This window comes from Mixophyes fleayi, chromosome 6, assembly GCF_038048845.1.
Source record: "Mixophyes fleayi isolate aMixFle1 chromosome 6, aMixFle1.hap1, whole genome shotgun sequence".
In the NCBI taxonomy this organism is placed as follows: domain Eukaryota; kingdom Metazoa; phylum Chordata; class Amphibia; order Anura; family Limnodynastidae; genus Mixophyes; species Mixophyes fleayi.
In genome coordinates, this window is record NC_134407.1 from 78,043,569 (window position 1) to 78,065,730 (window position 22,162).

At 42.9% G+C, this 22,162-nt stretch overlaps 1 protein-coding gene across 1 annotated transcript; it reads right to left on the reverse strand.

Annotated features, from left to right (window-relative positions):
* Window positions 1-279: 279 nt before the first annotated feature.
* CHMP6 (charged multivesicular body protein 6) lies at window positions 280-21,014 on the reverse strand. Its single transcript, XM_075216912.1, has 8 exons — window positions 20,838-21,014; window positions 13,186-13,295; window positions 4,202-4,289; window positions 3,823-3,909; window positions 3,667-3,732; window positions 3,461-3,541; window positions 2,509-2,563; window positions 280-1,887 (listed from the first exon to the last, which is right to left on the reverse strand). Exons 1-8 carry the CDS (start codon window positions 20,898-20,900, stop codon window positions 1,835-1,837), a joined length of 603 nt encoding a protein of 200 aa, XP_075073013.1. The 5' UTR covers window positions 20,901-21,014; the 3' UTR covers window positions 280-1,834.
* Window positions 21,015-22,162: the final 1,148 nt, after the last annotated feature.

The following is a 22,162-nucleotide window of genomic DNA, read 5'->3' on the forward strand; positions in this document are numbered from 1 at the left end:
AGCATAAGATGACTGTCCATAGTGGAAAATGTACTCAGAATTTTATGTTTCCATTAATCTTGTTTATACTGTTCTTGTAAAGAGCAATCCTATCCACTTTGTAGGCTCTTTGGATAGAATTTCCTAGAAAATAATTGACTTTGCTTCCATTTAAACCTGAAAGTTAAGTTTTGAAAGTCCTTGTTATTATGTACTATAACATGGTTATCCATAACATCTTGTAAGCTGCGGGAACTACAGGCTGAATCATGCTCATTTCTCAAAATGGCAAACCACTAGTTTTGTATATACATGTTTTATTATGATCTTAGAAACACAATAGGAAGAGCATAAAAAGTTCATTAACTGGAGTGCTAACTTTTGCAGCACAACCATATCTCCGAATGATTGCCAAAGACAAATCGAAACCATGACAATACTGTAAAACATCTTTCCTTCTGGACATCAAAACTATTGGGAGATTTAAACAGGATGTAATTAGAATAAACATATACTATTTAATTTTGATTTATCAGATACCATGTCACCATTTGAGGAGGGCTCTGGCATTCAGGTAGATTCCAATGAAGAATAACTTCTAGACCAGGGTTAGGCAACCAATGACCCTGCAAACATGAACTGCAAGTCCCAGCCAATGGATGTCAGGGCATGCTGGGACTTATAGTTGCGCAGCAGCTGGAGAGACACAAGTTACACATCTATATTCACTACAATCACTGTTGCTCTCTCCAGCAGCAGATGAAGTTGGCAGCAATACATTATGCATACACGTGCTCATTTGCATTGCCTTTAGGTATACACGTCTCCCACTCGTATAAGGCACTCCAGTATTATGGGTTTGAGCACCATGATTAACCATCTTTACCCACGCCAGTCACATGTACACACCGAGGGTCAACGTGAGACATTCTTAAGGTCAGCCCTATCCAGCCAATACTCACTTACATGGTTCATTGTGTTTTTATATTCACTACAGTATAGACTATAAGTATACTCATAAGTGTGCCAAACATGCATATTTATTAATACTCATTTAAAAAAAATACATTGAAGTATAACTTGTGATTTACAAATAATTAGAATGTTGCACTCATTAGTCAGCTCAAGTTTCGGACACAAAATTCCTGGCAAAGTCCAGCTACCAGCATGAGAGGGTAGAAGTGGGTCTCTAGGGCGTTCTAGCAGCCCCAGATTTTTCCAACCAATCCCACAGACTGTAGTATGGGACATCTTCTTTAATAACATACATTTGTTGCTTCTCATATGGACAAACCCGAAGAACTATGTTCTAAAGTGCAGGGTGCAATTAGCTGTGACCAACTTGTCCTGCTGCCACCATACCCAATCTAAAGTAAATCATTAGAACACCCTATATGCTTATGTTTAAGGAAAGTCATTAACTAGGTGTAAAAAGTGATTATATGTAAATATCAAAATAAAAGCTCAACCACGTAATACTCTATTGCCTCCAATGTATGAAAATGAACGTTACAACCAATTGATTACAAACAACACAGTCTGTCTAAGAAAGATAAACAATGCTGTTTGATTTGTGGAGAAGTCTTGATCATTATGTCCCTATCAACTCTTCTGCTGCCGGAGAGGGTATCAGGTTTTCCCAGACATAACTATTTGACATTTCAGGCGCACAAGGTTGGAAGAGACTCTCCAATGTCAACCAGATAGGATGATGCTGCATAGCAGGTAGGCTATGTGACAAGGGGCCCCGCCTCCTCTATAAGGAAAGAGCTGCAGTGCTCTCCAGCATATCACTGCACAGAGCTCCCTCAGTGAGTAGAAACCACCTCTCTCATTGCAGGAACCGGGGATGAGGTTAGGAAGCAGCCACCTGCTGTGGTTTGGGTTTGTTCTTGATCGCTTGTTTCTCTGTTAAAAGAAAATGAGTAAAATTGCTGTGTGCAAACCAGTTATAAGGAACAATAAAAGTAGTATTTAATCTCTGCTTTCACAGTAGAAATTAAGCAAACTATTATTCAAACAAACTAGATGACAATTAACCATGGGTTTCAGCAATTCTCATGAGAATGAGCAAGAGTAGGGGCAGAGCGTAGAGAGCTTTTCCTACCCCTCCTCCAGGTATGAAATCCTCGTAATGACATCACTGAGGTTTCCAAGGAAGGTAGAGGGTGGGACATCACTTTCACCATACAGGGTAATTTGATGACCTGTTACACTGGGACCATCAGCTGCTTCCAGTAGAACGCAGCACCAAAGTCAAGACAATGTAACCACTGCTTAGTGCACATGGTACGATTACATCCTATTGAGCAAATGGATTAATGCTATTTTTAAAAGATATCAATTGTATAGGATTTTAACCCAACTGTTTTACATTTTCCATCTGTATTTTTTTTTTTTTTAATAGATAAATATAAAATCGTTAGGTCTATAATTTATAAAATATAACAAAGGCACTATTAAGCACAGAGTAATTGCGAGTGTATTTAAGAAAACAATTCTGTGCAAATACATTTACCATATAATTACCTGGAGAGGGTTCTGGAAGTGGCTCGGTGGGGGCTTCTGGGAGTTCCAGATCTTCCTGTGAGGAACCAGATAACACCCACTTGTTGATATCCACCTGGTACTTAAGTGTTCAGCACTTATTGTAAACATTTAGAATACTCGTACAGCTCAGCATAGTACCTTCTAAATGCCTTAGCGAACGCTGTGCTAACCCCATGCCCCTTACCATTTCTGAACTAAAGGTAAGCAGAACTCTTACGCGGTGAGCTGCAGGACCATATCAGAACATATAAACATATTATAATATAACCTAACAACAAAACTAGCAATGCATGGCCGCATCAGAAGACCCACAGTACTGTGGTCCTGCTGCCAGCAGCCCTACCTTTGGTTCTTAAACATAGCCGAGCAACTGAAGATGCAAAGAGAAAGGTTTTCTTTTTTTCCTGCTCAATGATAGGTGGAAAGGAGAATAATTTGAAACAAATGGATTCTAGTTATTGTGATGTATCCTGTCTAATCCTAACCAAAGCTTGTAAACCTCTGACGGAGAGAATACTTCTGTTTCTATTCTTCAAATACCACGCAGCCACTGTGAAAGTCAACCGATTTCTCTATTTCATTACATCTTTAGCAGGTATAACCCTGCACATGCAAAATTAAAAGGTTTATTGTATGAAGGAAACAAATGTGTGCTACTGCACAGCACTTATATAATTCATGCCTGTGCTCTGAACAAGTGATCCCTCTACATTGGCCTTCTTCTACTTGAGTGCTAGCCTCTAGAAAGGCTTCTTTGTCTCCTAGTGATAGCCACAATAATGACCTTCCCGAAGTAATAGCCTCCTATTACCTAAGTTATAGACCCTGAAAGGACTACTCGTTTCTCAGTGACTGCCACGATAATGGCCTTCTGAGCCCAGAATGAATAGTCAATGACCTGATGATAGCCTGTAGAATAGCTTCCTCTTACCTGAGTGATAGCCTCTAGCTCCTCCAGAATGGCGTCCTCGTCCTCTGAAGTCAGACTTCCTGACAGAAGTTCATCAATTTGCTGCAGACACAAAATACATATTTATCCATCTAATCTGGTTTATAAATCAAAGATCAGGCACTATGCTGTAAAATGCTCAATCCCACCACAGACCGCTTAAACATTGTATAACATTGCCTGCTTACCCGCTGATAATCAATGCCTTCTTGTGTCTCATCCATGATCCTCTCCACCTCGTCTATGGACATAACCTGACCAAAAAAAGAATGGCATTTAACTGTCAGAAGACAATATGTGGGATCAGGTCCTGACCTGCAAATACTCCACAAGGACATACTTACTTCATGCATTTTCTTTAAGCATTCATTACCAACTTTTAAGCCTTCAATTACTTTCATTTCGATCTGTGCAAATTCTATGTCTTCAACCTGGAAATAAAAGCCAATCATGATCATTTAAAAATCATAAAATAGAGGTTTAGAGATCTGTGCATGACTTTTGGTTAATGTGTGAACAGGCATTAGCAGTGTCATGGTAAGCAGCATTCTAGCATTTATAAAACACATAAAATGGTTTTAGAGATTATGTCTATGGAGACCAGTAAATCATTATAACACAGAACAAGAAGGATTTTCAAAAGGTCTGTGATATCTCTGAAATATAAATACAAATAAGTTCTATTGACTACAACTCGGGTGTGAATACGAGGGGCACACGTACCATTTTCTCTAAGTTAGTGATCTGATTATCAGTTTTCTCCAGAAGCTGCTCTTGGTACCTCTTCTTCTTCAACAGCAGTTTGGCTTTTCTAGATTGAAAAAATAAAAATGTAAAATTATTAAAAATGTAAAAATGTGATTTTCTTGATGATTAAGTACATTAACTGTGTGGAGAATTAAAAAACAAAAAACAAAAACAAAAAAAAAAACAACAAAACACATATTTGTTTTTTTTCATGCCCCTAAAATAAAAAAATATTCCATTGTGCTACTAAAATGACAGCCCAATGTCTCCAAAAAAAGAACATTATAAAACTTGCTAGATTAGGCTATGAAATTAAAGTGCTACTCCCATCTAAAATGGTACAAAAAAGGGTGTGGTCATTAAGCTACAACACAATTCTGGAAAGGGTTAATGAGCTACTGATAAGACAATTACATATTACATTTTTGGGGTCTCATCACTAATCTGACAATATGTAAAATGTTTAAATACATCCAAGCCTTCCATTGATATATTAGCAGCCAGTTTTTGTTTCCGCTTTCTTTTTTGTGATGGTTACCATCTATTGCTTTTCCAGGTGCAGCATGTCATATCACCTGTACTGCCAAGGACAGGTTCACTCCACTTCAGCAATCTGTGGGAATCCAAATTTTAAGTAGTGAAACCCCTACCAATCTATAATGAGCAGGGAGTACATATTAAAAACAGAAGTGATTATTTTCCTTTAATTGAATATACATGTACTTGGAAAATATACATGTACGTAACCTTAAAGACTTCAGTTTGCAGGGTCATTAAAATTATAACATTGACTTTATGGAGTCAAATTATTAATGCTTACAACACACATAAAAAGGCAAATAAAAGAATCACATGTAATTATTACATGTACATCAGCACAACTATAGCTGGACACATAACGGAGGTGAAGAAACACAGGGGGGGGGGGGGGACATTATTAAAGTTGAAGGGACACGGAAGACATGAGGGAAAAGAGGATTTTTATACTTACGATAAATCCGTTCATCTGGGGGGGCACTGCTACCATGGCTTGTGAGAGTGGAGGTGGAGTTGGCACTTAACAGGTTAACTTTGTTAATGTATCAAAGCTGACAAACCCATCCCCTCTGCAACCCCCCTGTAGCCTCTCCAGTCCAAGTATAAAGCCCCAATGAAGGGGAGTCAACCAACCAGAGACCACACAGCAGAAGAGCAGAAGGGAGGGAATGCAGTGTCTCCCAGATGGAATCAGAGAAACGAATTTATCGTATGTATAAAAATCCTCTTTTCTCTTTCATCCTATATGGGGACACTGCTACCATGGGAAGGTTCTAAAGCAGCCCCCTTAAGGCAGGGATCGCCCTGACAGCCTGGCACGTAGAGCACTACTGCCAAAAGCAGCGTCTGCTGACGCAAATGCATTGAATTGATAAAATTTGGTAAAAGTATGAACCGAGGACCATGTTGCTGCTCTGCACAACTGGTCAGCTGAGGCCCCATTTCGTGCAGCCCAGGACGCCCCCACTCACCAGGTAGAATGGGATACAATACGATCTGGCACAGGTCTGTTAGCACTGACACAATTCTGCTTAATAGTAGAAGTAAGCCACCTAGCAATCGATTGCTTAGAGGCCGGCCAGCCTCGTTTATAGGAGTCAAACAAAACAAATAAAGAATATGTGCGGCAAATCTTTGATGTCCTCCTGACATAAATTCTTAGAGCCCTGACCACATCCAGAAACTCCATGGAACCTATCCCTGAAGACTGTGGGCCACAAATTAAATACCAGAACCACTATTTCTTGACCACCACCTTTGGTAGGAAAGCTGGATCTGTTCTGAGAACCGCCCTATCATCGTGAAATATAAGATATGGTTCACGACATAAGAGACACAATTTGGAAACTCTACGAGCTGATGCAATAGCTAGTAGAAATACCACTTTCATAGACAAGAACCTTAATTCTGCAGTGCGTAATGGTTCAAAAGGAGGCCCTTGAAGCATATTAAGCACCAGGTTAAGATTCCGGGGGCCCGTCGGAGGAACATATGGAGGCTGAATATGTAGAACTCCTTGCAAGCAGTTCCTGACATCCAGAATGTCTGCCAAGCAGGTGAAAATATACCAAAAGGGCCAATATGTGTACTTTCAGTGAACCTAGACGAAGGTCCGCATTCAAGTCATCCTGGAGAAAAACCAGAAACCACGGAAGACGAAAGACAGCCACGTGGCATAGTCGGCTCTCATATCATCTGATGTAGGCTCACCAGATGCAGTGGTAAATAGGAGCCAAAACTGTTTTTTCTAGCCCGAAGGAGGGTGTTCACTACTTGTGAAGAGAACGCTCTGGACCTCTGCAGGTTGACCTCAACAGCCATGTCGTTAAATTGAGCCGAGGCAATTCCTAAAGTGTGAATGGTTCTTGCTGAAAAAGGTCTTCTCAAAGAGGTAATTTCAGACCCAGACCTACTGCTAGCCCCAGAATTTCTGCGTACCAAACTCGCCTTGGCCAAGCAGGAGCTACTAGTATGACTGGGAGTCCCCCTTGCTTCACTCATTGAATGACTCTGGGAATCATAGGGATGGGAGGAAATAGGTATCCCAACCTGAAGTCCCATGGCATCGTCATTACATCAATGGCCACCGCCAAGGGGTCTCCTTCTTGAGAGCAAAACTGAGGTAGCTACCTATTGTGATGCGATGCCATTAAGTCCAGGCCTGGGATCCCCCATCGTAGGACCAGAGACTGGAAGACCTCCGGATGGAGCGACCAGTCGCCCAGCAATATCGCATGCCGGCTGAGAAAGTCCGCTTCCCAGTTTTGGATTCCTGGGATAAAAATTGCTGATATAGCGGTAAAGTGGTTCTCTGCCCAGGTCAAGATCTGAGCAGCCTCCCTCATTGTTCCCGCGCTCCTGGTGCCCCCGTCTGTTGAAATAAGACACTGCCGTCGCATTGTCGGACTGCAGACGGACTGGGTGTCCTTGAAGTATCATATGGGCGCTCTCTAAGTCCATTAGCATGGCTTTCAGCTCTAGAATGTTGATGGGGAGAGAAGCATCCCGAGTGGTCCAGAGTCCCTGGAGCTGTAACTGAAGTACCACAGCGCCCCCCCTCTCCCCCCTCCATCCTGTCAGGCTGGGGTCTGTGGTTACTAAGATCCAGGACAATGGGGCCAAGGACCTTCCCACTGTCAGCTTGTCCTGTACCGTCAACTATCTGAGGGAATCCTTCGCCTCTGGTGACAATTGCATCAGTTATCCCTCTAATCTCAGATGGGATCCTGACCACTTCCTTAAGAGGTCCCATTGGAAGCAGCGTGAGTGCAGCCGACCATAAGAAATGATTTCGAAAGTTGATACCATCTTTCCTAATAGATGCATGCACAAGTTTCCTAATAGATGGTCTGCAGCAGTTCATAACCTGATCCGTCAGGTTCCTCAGGGATTGAGATTTGTCCTCTGGAAGGAAAGAAATGTCATTTTCTGGCACAAAATCAATTGTGCCTTTTCTCGATTTATGAGCCATCCGTGCGTCTCCATGGTCTTGATAGTGAGGACCAAGTGCTGATTCAGCAGGAGAGTTGAGAGGGCTTTTATGAGCAGATTGTGCAGATAGGGCATTATTTTCCCTCCTGTGGAATAAAGACAGGCTGCCATTACTGCCATTATTTTTGTAAACACTCTTGGTGCTATCGAAAAGCCAAATGAGAGAGCTCTGAATTGGTAGTGAGACGGTCCCACTGTGAATCTGAGAAGGGCCTGATGAGCCTTCCAGATAGTATGTGAAGGCAGGCATCCTTGATGTCTATAAACACCATGAATTTATCTGGTTCCAGTCCATTGATGACTGACCTGAGGGATTCAATTCGAAACATGGCCACCCGTAGGTGCCGGTTTAACTGCTTTAGATTTAGAACAGGTCGGAACGAGCTGTCCAGCTTTGGGACCAAAAAGAGATTGGAATAGAACCCCTTTTTTGGTGTTCCGGAACGTGGCGGATAACTCTGGCGGAAAGAAGAGAGGCAACACATGTAAGTATCGCCTCTTTATTCCGAGGGTCGTGGAGTAAGCTGGTTGCAAAGAACCGACGAGGTTCTGGATCTGATAGGTCTATCATGTATCCTCTCGTCATGATCCCCAGAATCCAACGGTCTTCTGAGGATGCTGCCCACTGATTTCTGATTAGTAGCAGACGTCCACCCATTCCCGCAGCCGCGAGGAGGGAAGGGAAGCCGTCAAACTGACTGTTTTTTCTGGAAGCTTGGGAGATGGACGTTTCTTGAAAGAGTAACACCTACCGCTATATGTTTGTCCTCTAGAGGCCAAAAATCTCAGTCTATGTGTCTGGCCCCGGCAAGTGGAGCCCCCACGAAAGGACCATCTAAATGAACCAAACCTCGGTGTCCTAGGTTTTGGGACATTTACTGAGAGGAAGCTGCTTTTGCCTCCTGTGGCCTGGCAATTTATGCTGTCCAGGTCAGGGCCGAATAACACTCCCCCTGAATAAGGGAGTGATTCTTGATTCCGTGTCTGCATCCCAGTACCTGAGCCATAAGGTTCTCCTGGCCGCTACTGCAGTTGCAAAAATAGGTGAAGAAATGGAGGCTGCATTCTGGGCCGGCCTCGTATAAGTATCTGGAAGGGGGAGCAATTCCGAATTTTGCAGACCCGCTGCTATTTGGTTAGCTCATGTTTCCATACCCATGGCTGTCGAGGTTTAGATAGACTTCTGTTCTGTCCTTAGTACCCTCTGACTGCACCTGCACTCCTCCTCAAGTTTTCTGCTGTTAAAGAGGGTGATCTGTTGCAAAAAAATTATGTAGCAGTCGCTACTAACAGATTTCTGGTGGCCGTTTTTCTGATTGCATAAGTACCCCCCCTCCTTTGCTGAGGATGGGACTTTGTATAATTCAATATGGCGGCCCCTGACGATCCCATTTACAGGTGCTCCTTGCTGTTTACACAGCGCTGGTATTTTGGCCCTTGTCCCTGTAGCAGCCTGGCAGTGGCTATAAGCCGCTTGTCAGCACTGACTGATTTGTTAAATAAAAATAAAAAACAAGTAAAAAAAAACAAAAAACTTTCAATGTAAGTGAGAACCGGCTGGCTCTCACTGTCTGCTGCAAAGAAATAAGTTAAATTTAGGAGAAAAATAGAATAATTTCTTCCTATCATAAAAGTAAGCTCAACTCCCTTGGGGCTTAACGAAGACTGGAGAGGCTACAGGGGGGTTGCAGAGGGGAGGGATTTGTCAGCTTTGATACATTAACAAAGTTAACCTGTTAAGTGCCAACTCCACCTCCACTCTCACAACCCATAGTAGCAGTGTCCCCCATATAGGATGAAAGAGAAAATGTGAATATACAAAGGAATGAGAGAGTAATAGAAACATGGGAAACATCAGGGAAAGGTGAAGAAATACAGGAAATATTAGGGTGAAGTGACGAGACATGGGAGAGGTAATTCGACACAGGAGAGATGGGAGACACAGGGAGGGTAGCCTGCATCATTTAATATGTTTTATATAATACTATATAGTGTTCACAAGCATTTAAAATTATTTTAACAGTACTTCTGGCGGCCTAGAGTGCACCTAGTCCGCCGAACACTGATCAATATATATATATATTACTCATTGCTCTTGGGATTGCTCAGTTATTATACATTTTTGGGCTAGCGTCTGGAGGTTCGCTAATAACCACCAGGTGAATTATGTTCCCTTAACGGCTGAGTGGGCCATTTTTGGTATACTACCTAAAGATCTGAAAATAACTAAGGGCTGTGGTAAGTTATTACTAGCGATCTCAGCAGCTGCCAGGAATAGTGTTCTCCAATTGTGGGCAAAGAGATTGTCCCTTACACTAGCACTAATAAGGGGAAAAGTATATCACATATTCTGTATGGATTGGTTAAAGGCCTTTATGACAAAAGCAAAGCACACTCAGGTTTTTTTTAGGTTTGGGAGACCTTTATAGATACTTTACCAGAGTCACTTAAACACTGTATCTGTCAGGTGCCGTCTCCGCACCTCCGCTGGGTGCCGGAGACGGACACCCTCTTGCCCGGAAGAGACGTCCCGATGCTAGGCAACGGGACGCGATCACGTGATTGCGGCGCTCGAGCATTCGCGATGCGCCGCTTCGGTTGCTAGGCAACCCAGACGCTTCCCGGCGATCAGCTGAGACTGATCGCCGGAACTTCCTCCATAGGGCTTCCTGTCTGCCCCTATTTAAACTTCACTCTGGCACCATTAGGGTCCCAGAGTATTGGTTCTACCCAGCTCCAGCATTTAGTTTGTATTCCTGTTCCTGACTTCCTGTGTATAGACTCCTTGGCTTGTTTGACCTCTCTTCAGGATTTCCCTTGTACTTCCTCTCAGGTTAGTAGCGCAAATACCAGTCAGTGATATTCTCTGTGTAAAAGTGTGACAGTATCCATGATTGTGTCAAGTACATGGGTTTAGTTTCAAACTAGAATTTATATTATTGATCCACCGATCAATCTCTCCTAATATCATTATACTTATGGCTACCATTTCAGGGGTGGCTCCTGGAAGGGATGTATGACTATGTTTTTTTGAAAAACTAAGATATTTTTTAATTGTTTTTATGGCTGTAATATATATGTAAACATGCTTCAATAAAAAAAGTTATTTAAAAAAAAAAAAAAAAAATTAAAATACACCATCTATATAGTACTAGCATGCAATAGAGGAGAACACGCCATGAATCACAAACACCAGTCATACAACTGGCTCATACTGAAGGTATGGGAAGTAACAGAAGTAGAAAAGTGTGAGACAAATGTATTATTCTATAAGGAGTTAGGATAAACGAGGATGAGCCTTTGTAGCAAGGCATTAGATGAAGTGAAGGGCTGGATGCTGAGAATGCGCCTGGTGTAAAGTGGCAGTGAAGTAAGATAAAGCCATTTAGAGTTTTGGAGGAAAATCAGCTGGATGTAGCAATATAGACTGGGAATAGGTTACTATAAAATATAGTATAACTCAGTAGCAAATAGATTAGAATGAAGCTCAAACAAAACCCAGGAGAGATCATTGGCAAGGATTGCACAGGCTGTTCACACTGCCACACAGTGGGAGCTTGTAGCAATTTTCCCACCTATGCTCCATTAAGCATTCACTCTGTGTGGCCATGTGAACAGCGCTTGCAATGGTGCAAAGGACTAGCAAGCTCTATAAAAGGGAAAGGGAGTATGGGGGGGGGAGGTGTTGGGAGTCAGAAAGCATTGATTAGGAATGCAAGTAAAATGCATGATTAAGGTGCTTTCGTTAACTTGCTACAGGGAAACTGAAGACCAGTTGAAAGCAATCCAGTGATATTGTATATCTTTCATAAATTAAAATTTATTTTATATGGGAGAAGATTTTTTTTTTTTTTTTTTTATTAAAACAGACAATACTCTGGCACAGTTGCAGTATACTGTATGGCATATTGGGACTAGCAAGGGATGTTTAATAGCCCTTATATCCTCTCCACAGAAGAGTGTATTTTATACACAGAGTACAGACAATACATCTCTAATCTGTCCAACCCCACTCATGTTCTACAAATATTATTTTTGTCATCATGAGTCTATTAAATCAGTTATTACACCTCCCCACAGAGCACCCTGTCGCTATATTATACACTAGCATATTAATGCACATTAGACGGGACAGGAAAGGATAAGGATTGGTAGGGGTAGAAATGGAGGAACATTTGAACTGCGTAACATATAGATAAGCCCAAAACATATTAATAATAATTACTCTGCTGACGGCAGCCTGTGCAGGATGACCCACCCTGCCCACTTCCCCCAAACAGGCGAGTTTAAATCCATTAACATTTAAACCAAAATGGTACAAGACCAACAGGGTCACAAATGTGTATCAGGAAGGTTAACATAGTAGATGTGTCCCTGGGATTCAACAGGTATACATCCTATGGTACTCCACATGGTGTGCCTCTTAATCATGATCTGAACAGATATTTTACTGTTGTTACTTTAGGAAACCAGTCCTCCTGAGAGGCTTCAAGGGCACTGTCTTTTTATCAGATAGCCCAAAGATCCTGATACAGATATTACTGTGCCTCAGCAGACTATCAGAAATGATCAGTGCATGTCTCAAATGCGTAGACCCTAGAAAAAGGCCTCCAGAGCCCAGGTCCCACCCATATAAAGTCACTTCTTTAGCTCAGAAATGATGTGTTCCGCATCTGCAGTGTGGTACCAGACTTCAGAAATTGTTTCTCAGGGTGGTTAAATCTGTCGACCTATTCAATTTATAGGTGTGTCAGTCACACCAATCCCACAGGCTAAGATCTCTGCCATAATTGGCTCAGACACATGATCTGCGGGTTGCAGAGATACAGGATTAGCTGGAGCGTCCACTAGGCTTTGTAATAAGGCCGCATCTGTGCTGTGTGGTGGTGGTATTTTGCTACCTTGGTAGATGTCTTGGAGGCTCGGCACTGAAGCAACATTCTGCTCAAATTGAAACAGCAAAGGGAGGAAATGGGGGTAGATGGTTGGTAGGCTTTGAGGAGGAGGTGAGTTTTGAGTGCACGTTTGAAGGAGCACAGAGTAGGAGAGACGGATGGAACGAGGGAGGTCGTTCCAGAGAAGGGGGGCTGCACGGGAAAAGTCTTGGATTCTGGAGTGGGAAGAGGTGATAAGGGTGGAGGAGAGGCGGCAGTCGTTGGCCGAGCGCAGGGAGCGGGCAGGAGTGTGAATGGAGAGAAGGTTAGAGATATAAGGGGCAGTAGAGTTGGAGAGAGCCTTGTAAGTGGTGAGGAGTTTGAAAAGGATTCTGTAGGGGAAGGGGAGCCAGTGTAAGGTAAGTCAGTGTAACCATGTAAACCCTACTAGAGTGCCCACCGAATCGGTCTCCTCAACTCATTTGCAGTGGTAAAAGGGTATATAAGAAAAAAATGACTGTATTCGTCCTGAACAGAATATTGCTGTATAGAACTTACTCTTTCTTGCCATCCTGTAGCAGTTGTTTGGCCAGCACCCGTTCACGTTGCAACTGCAATGTGATCTTCTTTTGATACTGTTTAAGCTTGTCTCTCTGCTGCTTTAGTTGCTGCAATATGGTAATAAAATAAACAAAACAATTGTGACAAGTGCAGGAAGAAAACAAATGCAATATTCAGAGAGCCAACACTTAACATACACATAAGTCATTCAGCAGTTTTATTCACAGGAACTGAAGACTGTTAACCCGTCTGATAACACCCTATTTCTCCTGAGATGACCTGAGTTATCAGTACAATAGATTGTAACTGTAAAAGCACAGTGCATGAAAAAGCATCACTAAAAGTCATCTAATACGTGCGCTAGTTTTCATGTGTTTTACCCATTTTTCCAGGACGTGTGTGAAAGAGCCCTCTGATTGGAATGCAATAAGCAAATTTAAAAAGAAAAAAAAAGGAGATTCAATATGACATAAATCCCAACACCATAGTTATATAGCATAAGAGGGAACCATGACTTTTTATTAGATCTAACAAAACTCTCCTTCCTGTCTCAACCCCACTAACACTCAAAAAAAAAAAGTCCAGCTCCAAACAATCAAGAAACAATATTGCTATTGTCTCTAGGAATTAACATTTAGATGAACAGTCAAAGCAAAATAGGCAGTTGCAAGGAACCACAATTTCAGAGACACCTAGATTACAGCCTATTAATATGCAGCCCAAACCTTCTGCATTATTTGATGACCTGCCCGAGTGCAAAGATCCTCTGCAGACAACTCACCAATCAGTTGAGTTGCTATCCATCCGGTATATCTAAAGGAAAACATCATCTTACATTGTGTAGAGCATGGGAGTTCATGGATGTACAGGGACCATTTTACAAATAATTTATTGTGAGTTAAGAAACCATTTAGGATGTTGGGCCTCTCGAGGGACTTCATCTCAAGTTACATCATACCAATTTTCTCGCTATCTACACCTCAACATATCCAAAACAAAGCTAATCATCTTCCCTCCTCCTAGTCTCACCACTTCCCCTCAATCTCCCCACCATCTCTCCCTTGACTACTGCAATCTCCTCCAGTTTGGCATTTTCCTCACATATCTATCCCTTCAATCCATCTTAAATGCTGCAGCAAGAGTTCTATTTCTCCCTTGCTGCTCCACTTTGCAAATCCTTACACTGGCTCCCCGTCTCCATCCAATTCAAATGACTTATTCTTGCATACAAACACTCAACACCACCCTTTCACACATCTCAAAGCTCATTTCAATACAGTCCTCCCCTTAAATCTACCTCTGTCCTGTGCCTCACCGCAAGTAACCACCTCTCACTCCCATCAACAAGACTTGTGCTGCTACCCACTTATGAAATTCATTACAACACCTGACCAGACTATCCTATTGCATTCAAATCTTTAAACACCATATGAAAACCCATCTCTTTATTAGTGCTTACCCTACACCTACCTACACTAATGCACCCTCATAACTGTTCCAATCTCCACTGTGAGCCACACTTGCTCCTCTTGTTTCAGGTGTGTACTCAAATAGAATGTAAGCTCTCTTATAAGCAGGGCCCTATCGACACTTTGATTTCTTGCCTGCAGTTATTTTGTCTACCTTATATGTCCCTGTTTTATTTATGTCCGATGTTCCCTGGTGTACAGCTCTGTGGAGCCTTACAAAATAATGATAAAAATAATAATAATAATACAGTTCCACTACTATGCCCAGGGAAGGGAAGCAGAGAATCACTTTTCTAACTGCCACCAATCTATACCTCAGAAGTGGAGTAGGAGATTTGCCACATATTCAGGAACTCAATTAGCGAAATGGTAACAGGGCCCCAAGAGAGCCTCACTCCCACCACCTTAGTTAAGCAATATAAGACCTTTTGGCAGAACTTTTTAATCATTTTACAGGGCATGCATGTCTAGACTGAAAATAGCTAGACATTCCAAGGAGAAGAGAGAAGCATGAGATTGGATGGAGACCATAAGATGATGCTTTCTTTAACTATAATGACAATATATTGTACCCTCTTCGTTCAAGCACAACAGAGTCTTCAGTCTTTGCAGTGTCTTCCAAACAATCACACAACATATAGCAATTAGTCGTTTATTGCCATGGCGTACAGGAAAAAACTGAAATCAAGGTCACCACATGGAGAAATCCAGTCACTCATTATGATCGTCGCACATATCTGCATTGTGAATGTCCATATTATACACATATGGCCACTCTATTTGGGAAGAATGAAGCTCCACAAGGACTATCCTACTTTTTGGAAAGCCAATGAGCTGCATATACATTATATGAATAAAAGTATTTGGCTACACCTATTAATGCAGTCTTCATTTGCAAACATTTGTGCTACAAAATGGCTCATTATGAAGAGCTCAATGACTTCAAGCGTGGTACTGTGATAGGATGCCATCTTTGAAATAAGACGGTTTGTGAAATTTCATCCCTGCCGGATATTCCACGGTCAACTGTAAGTGATATTTCTAGAAAGTGGAAACATTTAGGAACAACAGCAACATGACCAAGAAGCGCAAAAGCATGTAAAATCCCAGAGGGTCAAGGACTGCTAAGTAGCATGGTACGTAAGAGTTGCCAACGCTCTGAATATTCCATAAAGAAGAGTTCTGAATTTCCACTGGAATTAATGTAAGCACAAAAACTGTACTGCGGGAGCTTAATGGAATGGGTTTTCATGGCCAAGCAGCTGCATGCAAGCCAGACATCACCAAGACCAATGCTAAGCATTGGATGGAATGGTGTAAAGCACACCGACACTAGACTGTTTAGCAGTGGAAACGTGTTCTATGGAGTGACGAATCACGCTTCTCTGTTTGGCAGCTAGATGGGCGAGTCTGGGTTTGGTGGATGCCAGGAGAACGTTACCTGCCTGACTGCATTATGCCAACTGTAAAGTTTGGTGGAGGAGGGATAATGGTATGGGGCTATTTTTTTTCAGGGTTTGGGCTAGGCCCCTTATCTCCAGAGAAGGGCAATCTTAATGCTTCAGCATAACAAGTCATATTGGACAATGCTATGCTTCCAACTTTGGCAACAGTTTAGGGAAGGACCCTTTCTATTCCAACATGGCTGTGCCCCAGTGCACAAAGCAAGGACTACAAAGACATGGTTTGAGTTCGTTGTGGAAAAACTTGACTGGCCTGCACAGAGCCCCGACCTCAACCCCATCAAACACCTTTGGGATGAACTGGAACGAAGATTGCGAGACAGGCCTTCTCGTCCAACATCAGTGCCAGACCTCAAACACGCTCTACAGAATGAATGAGCACAAATTCCCATAGAAACACTCCCATCTTGTGGAAAGCCTTCTGAGAAGAGTGGAAATCGCTGCAAAAGGGGGGCCAACTGCATATTAAAGTATATGTATCTGAATACAATGTCATTACAGATCCTGATTGTGTAATGATCAAGTGTCTGAATAATTTTGTCCATATAGTGTATATATACTGATTAAGTAATCAAACTGATTTTTCATGCTGCTAGATCCAATATGATCAGAGAGGATTTTGATCTGACAATATCGTCAAATTGAAGCTCACAGAGCCCAATTAGGCTGAAAACATTGAAATTGTCTCACAAGCTTTTAGAGTTTAGCCATATTAAACAGTTCACCTGTCACATACACACAGCGCAGGAAGCCATTTTGTGGAATAAACCATTAATCAGTTATGCTATCAATTCACTAGGAAGCAATGACATCACTGAGATGACACATAAAATTGCTGCCTTCACTAAGTGTTAATGACGGGTACATTTTAAGGATGTTAGGTATATTTTTTTCAAAAACAATAAGGTGTTAGTGATGTGTTCAACATTCAATCAAAAATAGGAGTATTTGTATATCTGTATATTTTAAACACTCTGCTTAATTACCAAAAAATTAATGAACTCCAAAGATAATATGACCGACTGAGGGTGAAAACAGATTAATGGAGGTTACTACAGGATAGTAGCTACAGATTATCACAGTCAGATCTACCTGTGAAGTGCGCAAAATAAAGAGATTACAAAATAATCCATATTAACCTCCATTTCTGACAGTGTGTGTATTTCTTAACAGCAGAAGTACCTCAATGGTGCATATATTATTTATCGTGAACACAAGAAGGAGCTATCACAATTTTATATAGATTTATTCATGCACAGATTTCTTTCAACTTTTAGACATTACAATTAAAAATAGCAGAGTGCAATTCTGGACAAAGTTTCATTGTATTGATTACCACCAAAATGGGAATAATGATTGATGATAAAGCATACAGTCAGGGCCAAAAGTTTTGAGAATGACACAAGTATTGCTTTTCATAAAGTATGCTGCTTCAGTGTTTTTAGACCTTTTTGTCAGATGTTGCTATGGTATACTGAAGTAAAATTACGTATTTCATAAGTGTCAAAGGCTTTTATTGACAATTACATTAAGTTTATGCAAAGAGTCAATATTTGCAGTGTTGACCTTAATTTTTGAAGACCTCTGCAATTCGCCCTGGCATGGTGTCAATCAACTTCGGGACCACATACTGACTGAAGGCCGCCCATTTTTGCCTAATCAATGCTTGACGTTTGTCAGAATTTGTGGGTTTTTGTTTGTCCACCCGCCTCTTGAGGATTGACCACATGTTCTCAATGGGATTAAGGTCTGGGGAGTTTCCAGGTACATGGACTGAAAATTTTCATGTTTTGATCCCCAAGCCACTTAGTTATCACTTTTGCTTTATGGCAAGGTGCTCCATCATGCTGGAAAAAGCATTGCACACCAACCTGTTCTTGGATGGTTGGGAGAAGTTACTCTTGGAGGAGGTTTTGGTATCATTCTTTATTCATGGCTGTGGTCTTAGGCAAAATTGTGAGTGAGCTAACTCACTTGTCTGAGAAGCAACCCCAAACATAAATGGTCTCAGGATGCTTTACTGTTGGCATGGCAAAGGACTGATGGTAGCGCTCACCTTTCCTTCTCCGGACAAGCGTTTCTCCAGACGCCCCAAACAATCTGAAAGTGGATTCATCAGAGAAAATGACTTTACCCCAGTCCTCAGCAGTGCAATCCCAGTACCTTTTGCAGAATATCCGTCTCTCCCTGATGTTTTTCCTGGAGAAAAGTGACTTCTTTGCTGGCCTTGACACCAGGCCATCCTCCAAAAGTCCTCACTTCAATGTGCATGCAGATGCACTCACACCTGACTGTTGCCATTCCTGAGCGAGCTCTGCACTGGTGGTGCCCTGATCCCGCAGCTGAATCAACTCCTGGTGCTTGCTGGACATTCTTGGGTGCCCTGAAGACTTCTTCACAACTATTGAACATCACTCCTTGAAGCTCTTGATGATCCAATAAATGATTGATTTAGGTGCAATCTTACTAGCAGCAATATCCCTTGCCTGTGAAGCCCTTTTAGTGCAAAGCAATGATGACTGCACATGTATCCTTGCAGATATCCATGGTTAACAGAGGAAGAACAATGATTTCAATCACCACCCTGCTTTTAAAGCTTCCAGTCTGTTATTCTAACTCAAATCAGCATGACAGAGTGATCTCCAGCCTTGTCCTCGTAAACACTGTCACCTGTGTTAATGAGAGAATCACTGACTTGATGTCAGCTGGTCCTTTTGTGGCAGGGTTGAAATGCAGTGGAAATGTTGTTTTTGGGATAAAGTTCATTGTCATGGCAAAGAGGAACTTTGAAATTAATTGCAATTCAACTGATCACTCTTCATGACATTCTGGAGTATACGCAAATTGCCATAAAAATACTGAGGCAGCAGACTTTGTGAATAATAATGTTTGTGTCATTCTCAAAACTTTTGATCATGACTGTATACTGTTCTTACTAACATATTTAATAAGACAGTTAATATTTTAGATGTGAGGAGAGTAGGATGAATACACTCATACAGGCACCAATGATACATTGCAGTTAGCAAAAGGTTATTGATTGGCTGGGAAACTGTAGATCTGTAACTGGGTCTCTAAGTAAACAGGGGGTTCTATTGTTGACCATGCAACCTATCTAACCCGGTGTCGCATTCACTGCCAATTCAACTTTGATGCTTTAACCGCTCTTTTCTGATAGCAGTGCTGAGTTAGTGTGAGGGAAGCCTAACTAAAGACAGTGGGTAATCCTTTAAGATAAAAACCTACTTCACTCTTCTCAGCTACAAGCCAAAAATACTTAATATAACAAAATTCGGGCAAGCGGATGAAAGGCAGAAGCAAGTCACAAGCGGGGGAGGGAGGCAGGCAAATACTAGGGGAGAGGCAGGCGGGTCAGCGGCAATGACGGAGGGAGAGGCAGGCGGGCCAGGACAGTGTTGGAGGGAGAGGAAGGAGGGCAATCGGCAGAGGCAAGCCGCAAAAGGCAGCAAGACAAGAATTGAGGCAGACAAGCATTGAGAGTCTAAGGTTTGTGGTGTCAGTAGAAAGAGCAGGGGGTATTAGTAACAAGCGGGAGGCCTAGTCTTACTAAAAGAAATGAGGAGTGTGGCAGCAGAGGGAGGTGGAGAGCCGGGTATGTGGCAGCATGGGAGGCATGGTGAGGGGTGGCAGGGTACATGGTGTGGATAGAGGGCCAGCGACAGAGGCGAGGTGGAGAGGACGGAGGGCCAACCGCAGAGGCAGGGCGCAGAGCCAACCACAGAGGCGGGGCGGAGAGGACGGAGGGCAAACCGCAGAGGCATATAGGGCTGAGACAGGGGGAAAGGCACGGGTGACAGGCAAGAAGTGGAGGAGCGCCTGAGGCAGAAGCAGAGAGAGACAGGTGGGCCCGCAGCAGAGGCGGGATGAGATAGGCGGGATGAGATAGGCGGGCCCGCGGCAGAGGCAAGTCGCAAAGGCAGCAAGACAAGCATGGAGAGTCTAATGTTTAGGTGTCAGTAGAAAGAGCAGGGGGTACAAGTGGGAAAATCAGTCTTACTAAAGGAAATTAGGTGTGTGGCAGCACAGGGAGGCATGTTCTGAGAGCCAGATGTGTGACAGCAGAGGGAAGCAGGTTCTGAGAGCCAGGTTTGTAGAAGCAGGGGAGGCATGATGTGGTGTGGGCGTGGTAAGGGTTGGCAGGAGGCATGATAGAGGGCCAGCAGCAGAGGCCGGGGGAGAGGAAGGCGGGTCAGCGGTAGAGACATGTGGAGTGGAAGGAGGGGAGAGTGGAAGGAGGGCCAGCGGCAGAGGAGGCAGTGGCGGCTGGGGGGCAGTGGAAGGAGGGCCAGCCTCAGAGACAGATAGGGCTGAAGCAGAGGGCGTGACAGTCAGACAGGGCAGAGGCCATTTAGGTACAGACAAGGGGCAGAGGTGGGACTGCAACAGAAGAAGACAGAGGCAGGCGAGATGAGACAGGCCGAAAAAGCAGCAAGACAAGCATTCAGAGTCTAATATTTAGGTGTCAGTAGAAAGAGTAGTATTAGTAACAGGTGGGTGAACCAGTCTTACTAAAGGAAAGGAGGTGTGTGACAGCATTGGGAGGCGGGTTCTGAGAGCCGGGTATGTGGCAGCAGGCATGGTGAGGGGTGGCATGGTGAGGGGTGGCGAGGGAGGCATGGTGGGCAGAGCCGGGCGGTGGCAGGGGGGTGGGTATGGAGAGATGGGTATTCTATCACCCGGATAGGCACTTTCTCACCAGCACAGCTTTGTCCTGTTCAGTGACCCGGCTCCGTCTCTTCCGGCCGAAGATATTGCCCATGTTTTACCTTCCCCTCTAGCCGGTCTCCTCATCCCCCTATACCCGGGGCCTTCTCGCTCCGGTACTACCGGCTTGTGTATAGTGACGTCATACCCTGGAGCATGCCGGGAAATGTAGTTTACACTTGGTCTACGTCCGGCCTCTGCTCCTTTGGCGTAGAGCAGTCGTATCAGTCACAACCACTGGATAATCACAGTCCCCTTCTTACATTGACTCTACCCCTAATTTCCAGGGAAAGTGCTGGCTGGCTGAAAACCAGGAAATGCGCCCATGTTCTATATTCCTACCATGACCATCCTTAGCAATATCATGTGTCTGCAGTGTATAGAAATCACTAGAATGATCGTTGCTCTCTGTATTGTATGTCAGTCAATAGAATAATGTATTGTATAGAGGTGATTACAATGCTGTTTGAGAATATATATCAGCACTGAATATATTTGGACACGTTTATTTTTATTGGTCACAAAGGTTAAGGTGTATCACACAAGTTTATATCTTAATAGAATTACACTATGTGATTTGTGTTTTGTATTCACATTACCTAATATTTTGGAATCAAGTAGGAAAAAGAATAAACACTGAACAACAGTAAAGTACTGTATTGTTTCACATGGGGTAATTGACAGCACTGAAATTCTCTTCATTTTTGAACGCTGTTTGTGTTATCTATACATACTTCCCACTGTCTGGATTTGAGGAGATTGTCCCTCCTTCCAATTATCGGGTCTTTTGTCTTGATTCAGGGACAGTTTGGTGACATGACCCTTAAATGCACTACATACCAGCCCTATTGTCCCTAGAATGCTAGTTGTATATGCATACTGTCCCAATTTAGACGAAACAGTCTTGATCTGAAGATCCTGGTTTGTCCTGTTGTCCCAACAGTTGCACCTTTATCCCAACAGTCTGAATGTTGTGAAACATAACCTAATCACAGGTGCTCTGAAGAGGTTAAGGGGTGGCAGGTGCCCAAGGTGACGCTATGTTTCTCTTCTGGTGAGCTGTGTGTGCGCAGTATCCACGATTCTATGGTTACAAAAGTTTGAGGTATGATATGTTACTAGAATGCTCTTTATATTGTATAAAAGTCACTAGAATGCTGTCTGTATTGTATATAAGTCACTAGAACAGTCTCTAGTGAATAGTCCCATCAAAAATTTGCAGCTATTGTATTGGTTGTACCCACATTAGGCAAACAGGCCTGCAAAGGTTTGTCATTGCTTAGATTTGCGTTTGCAGTGCACTGGTAGAAAAGCCGG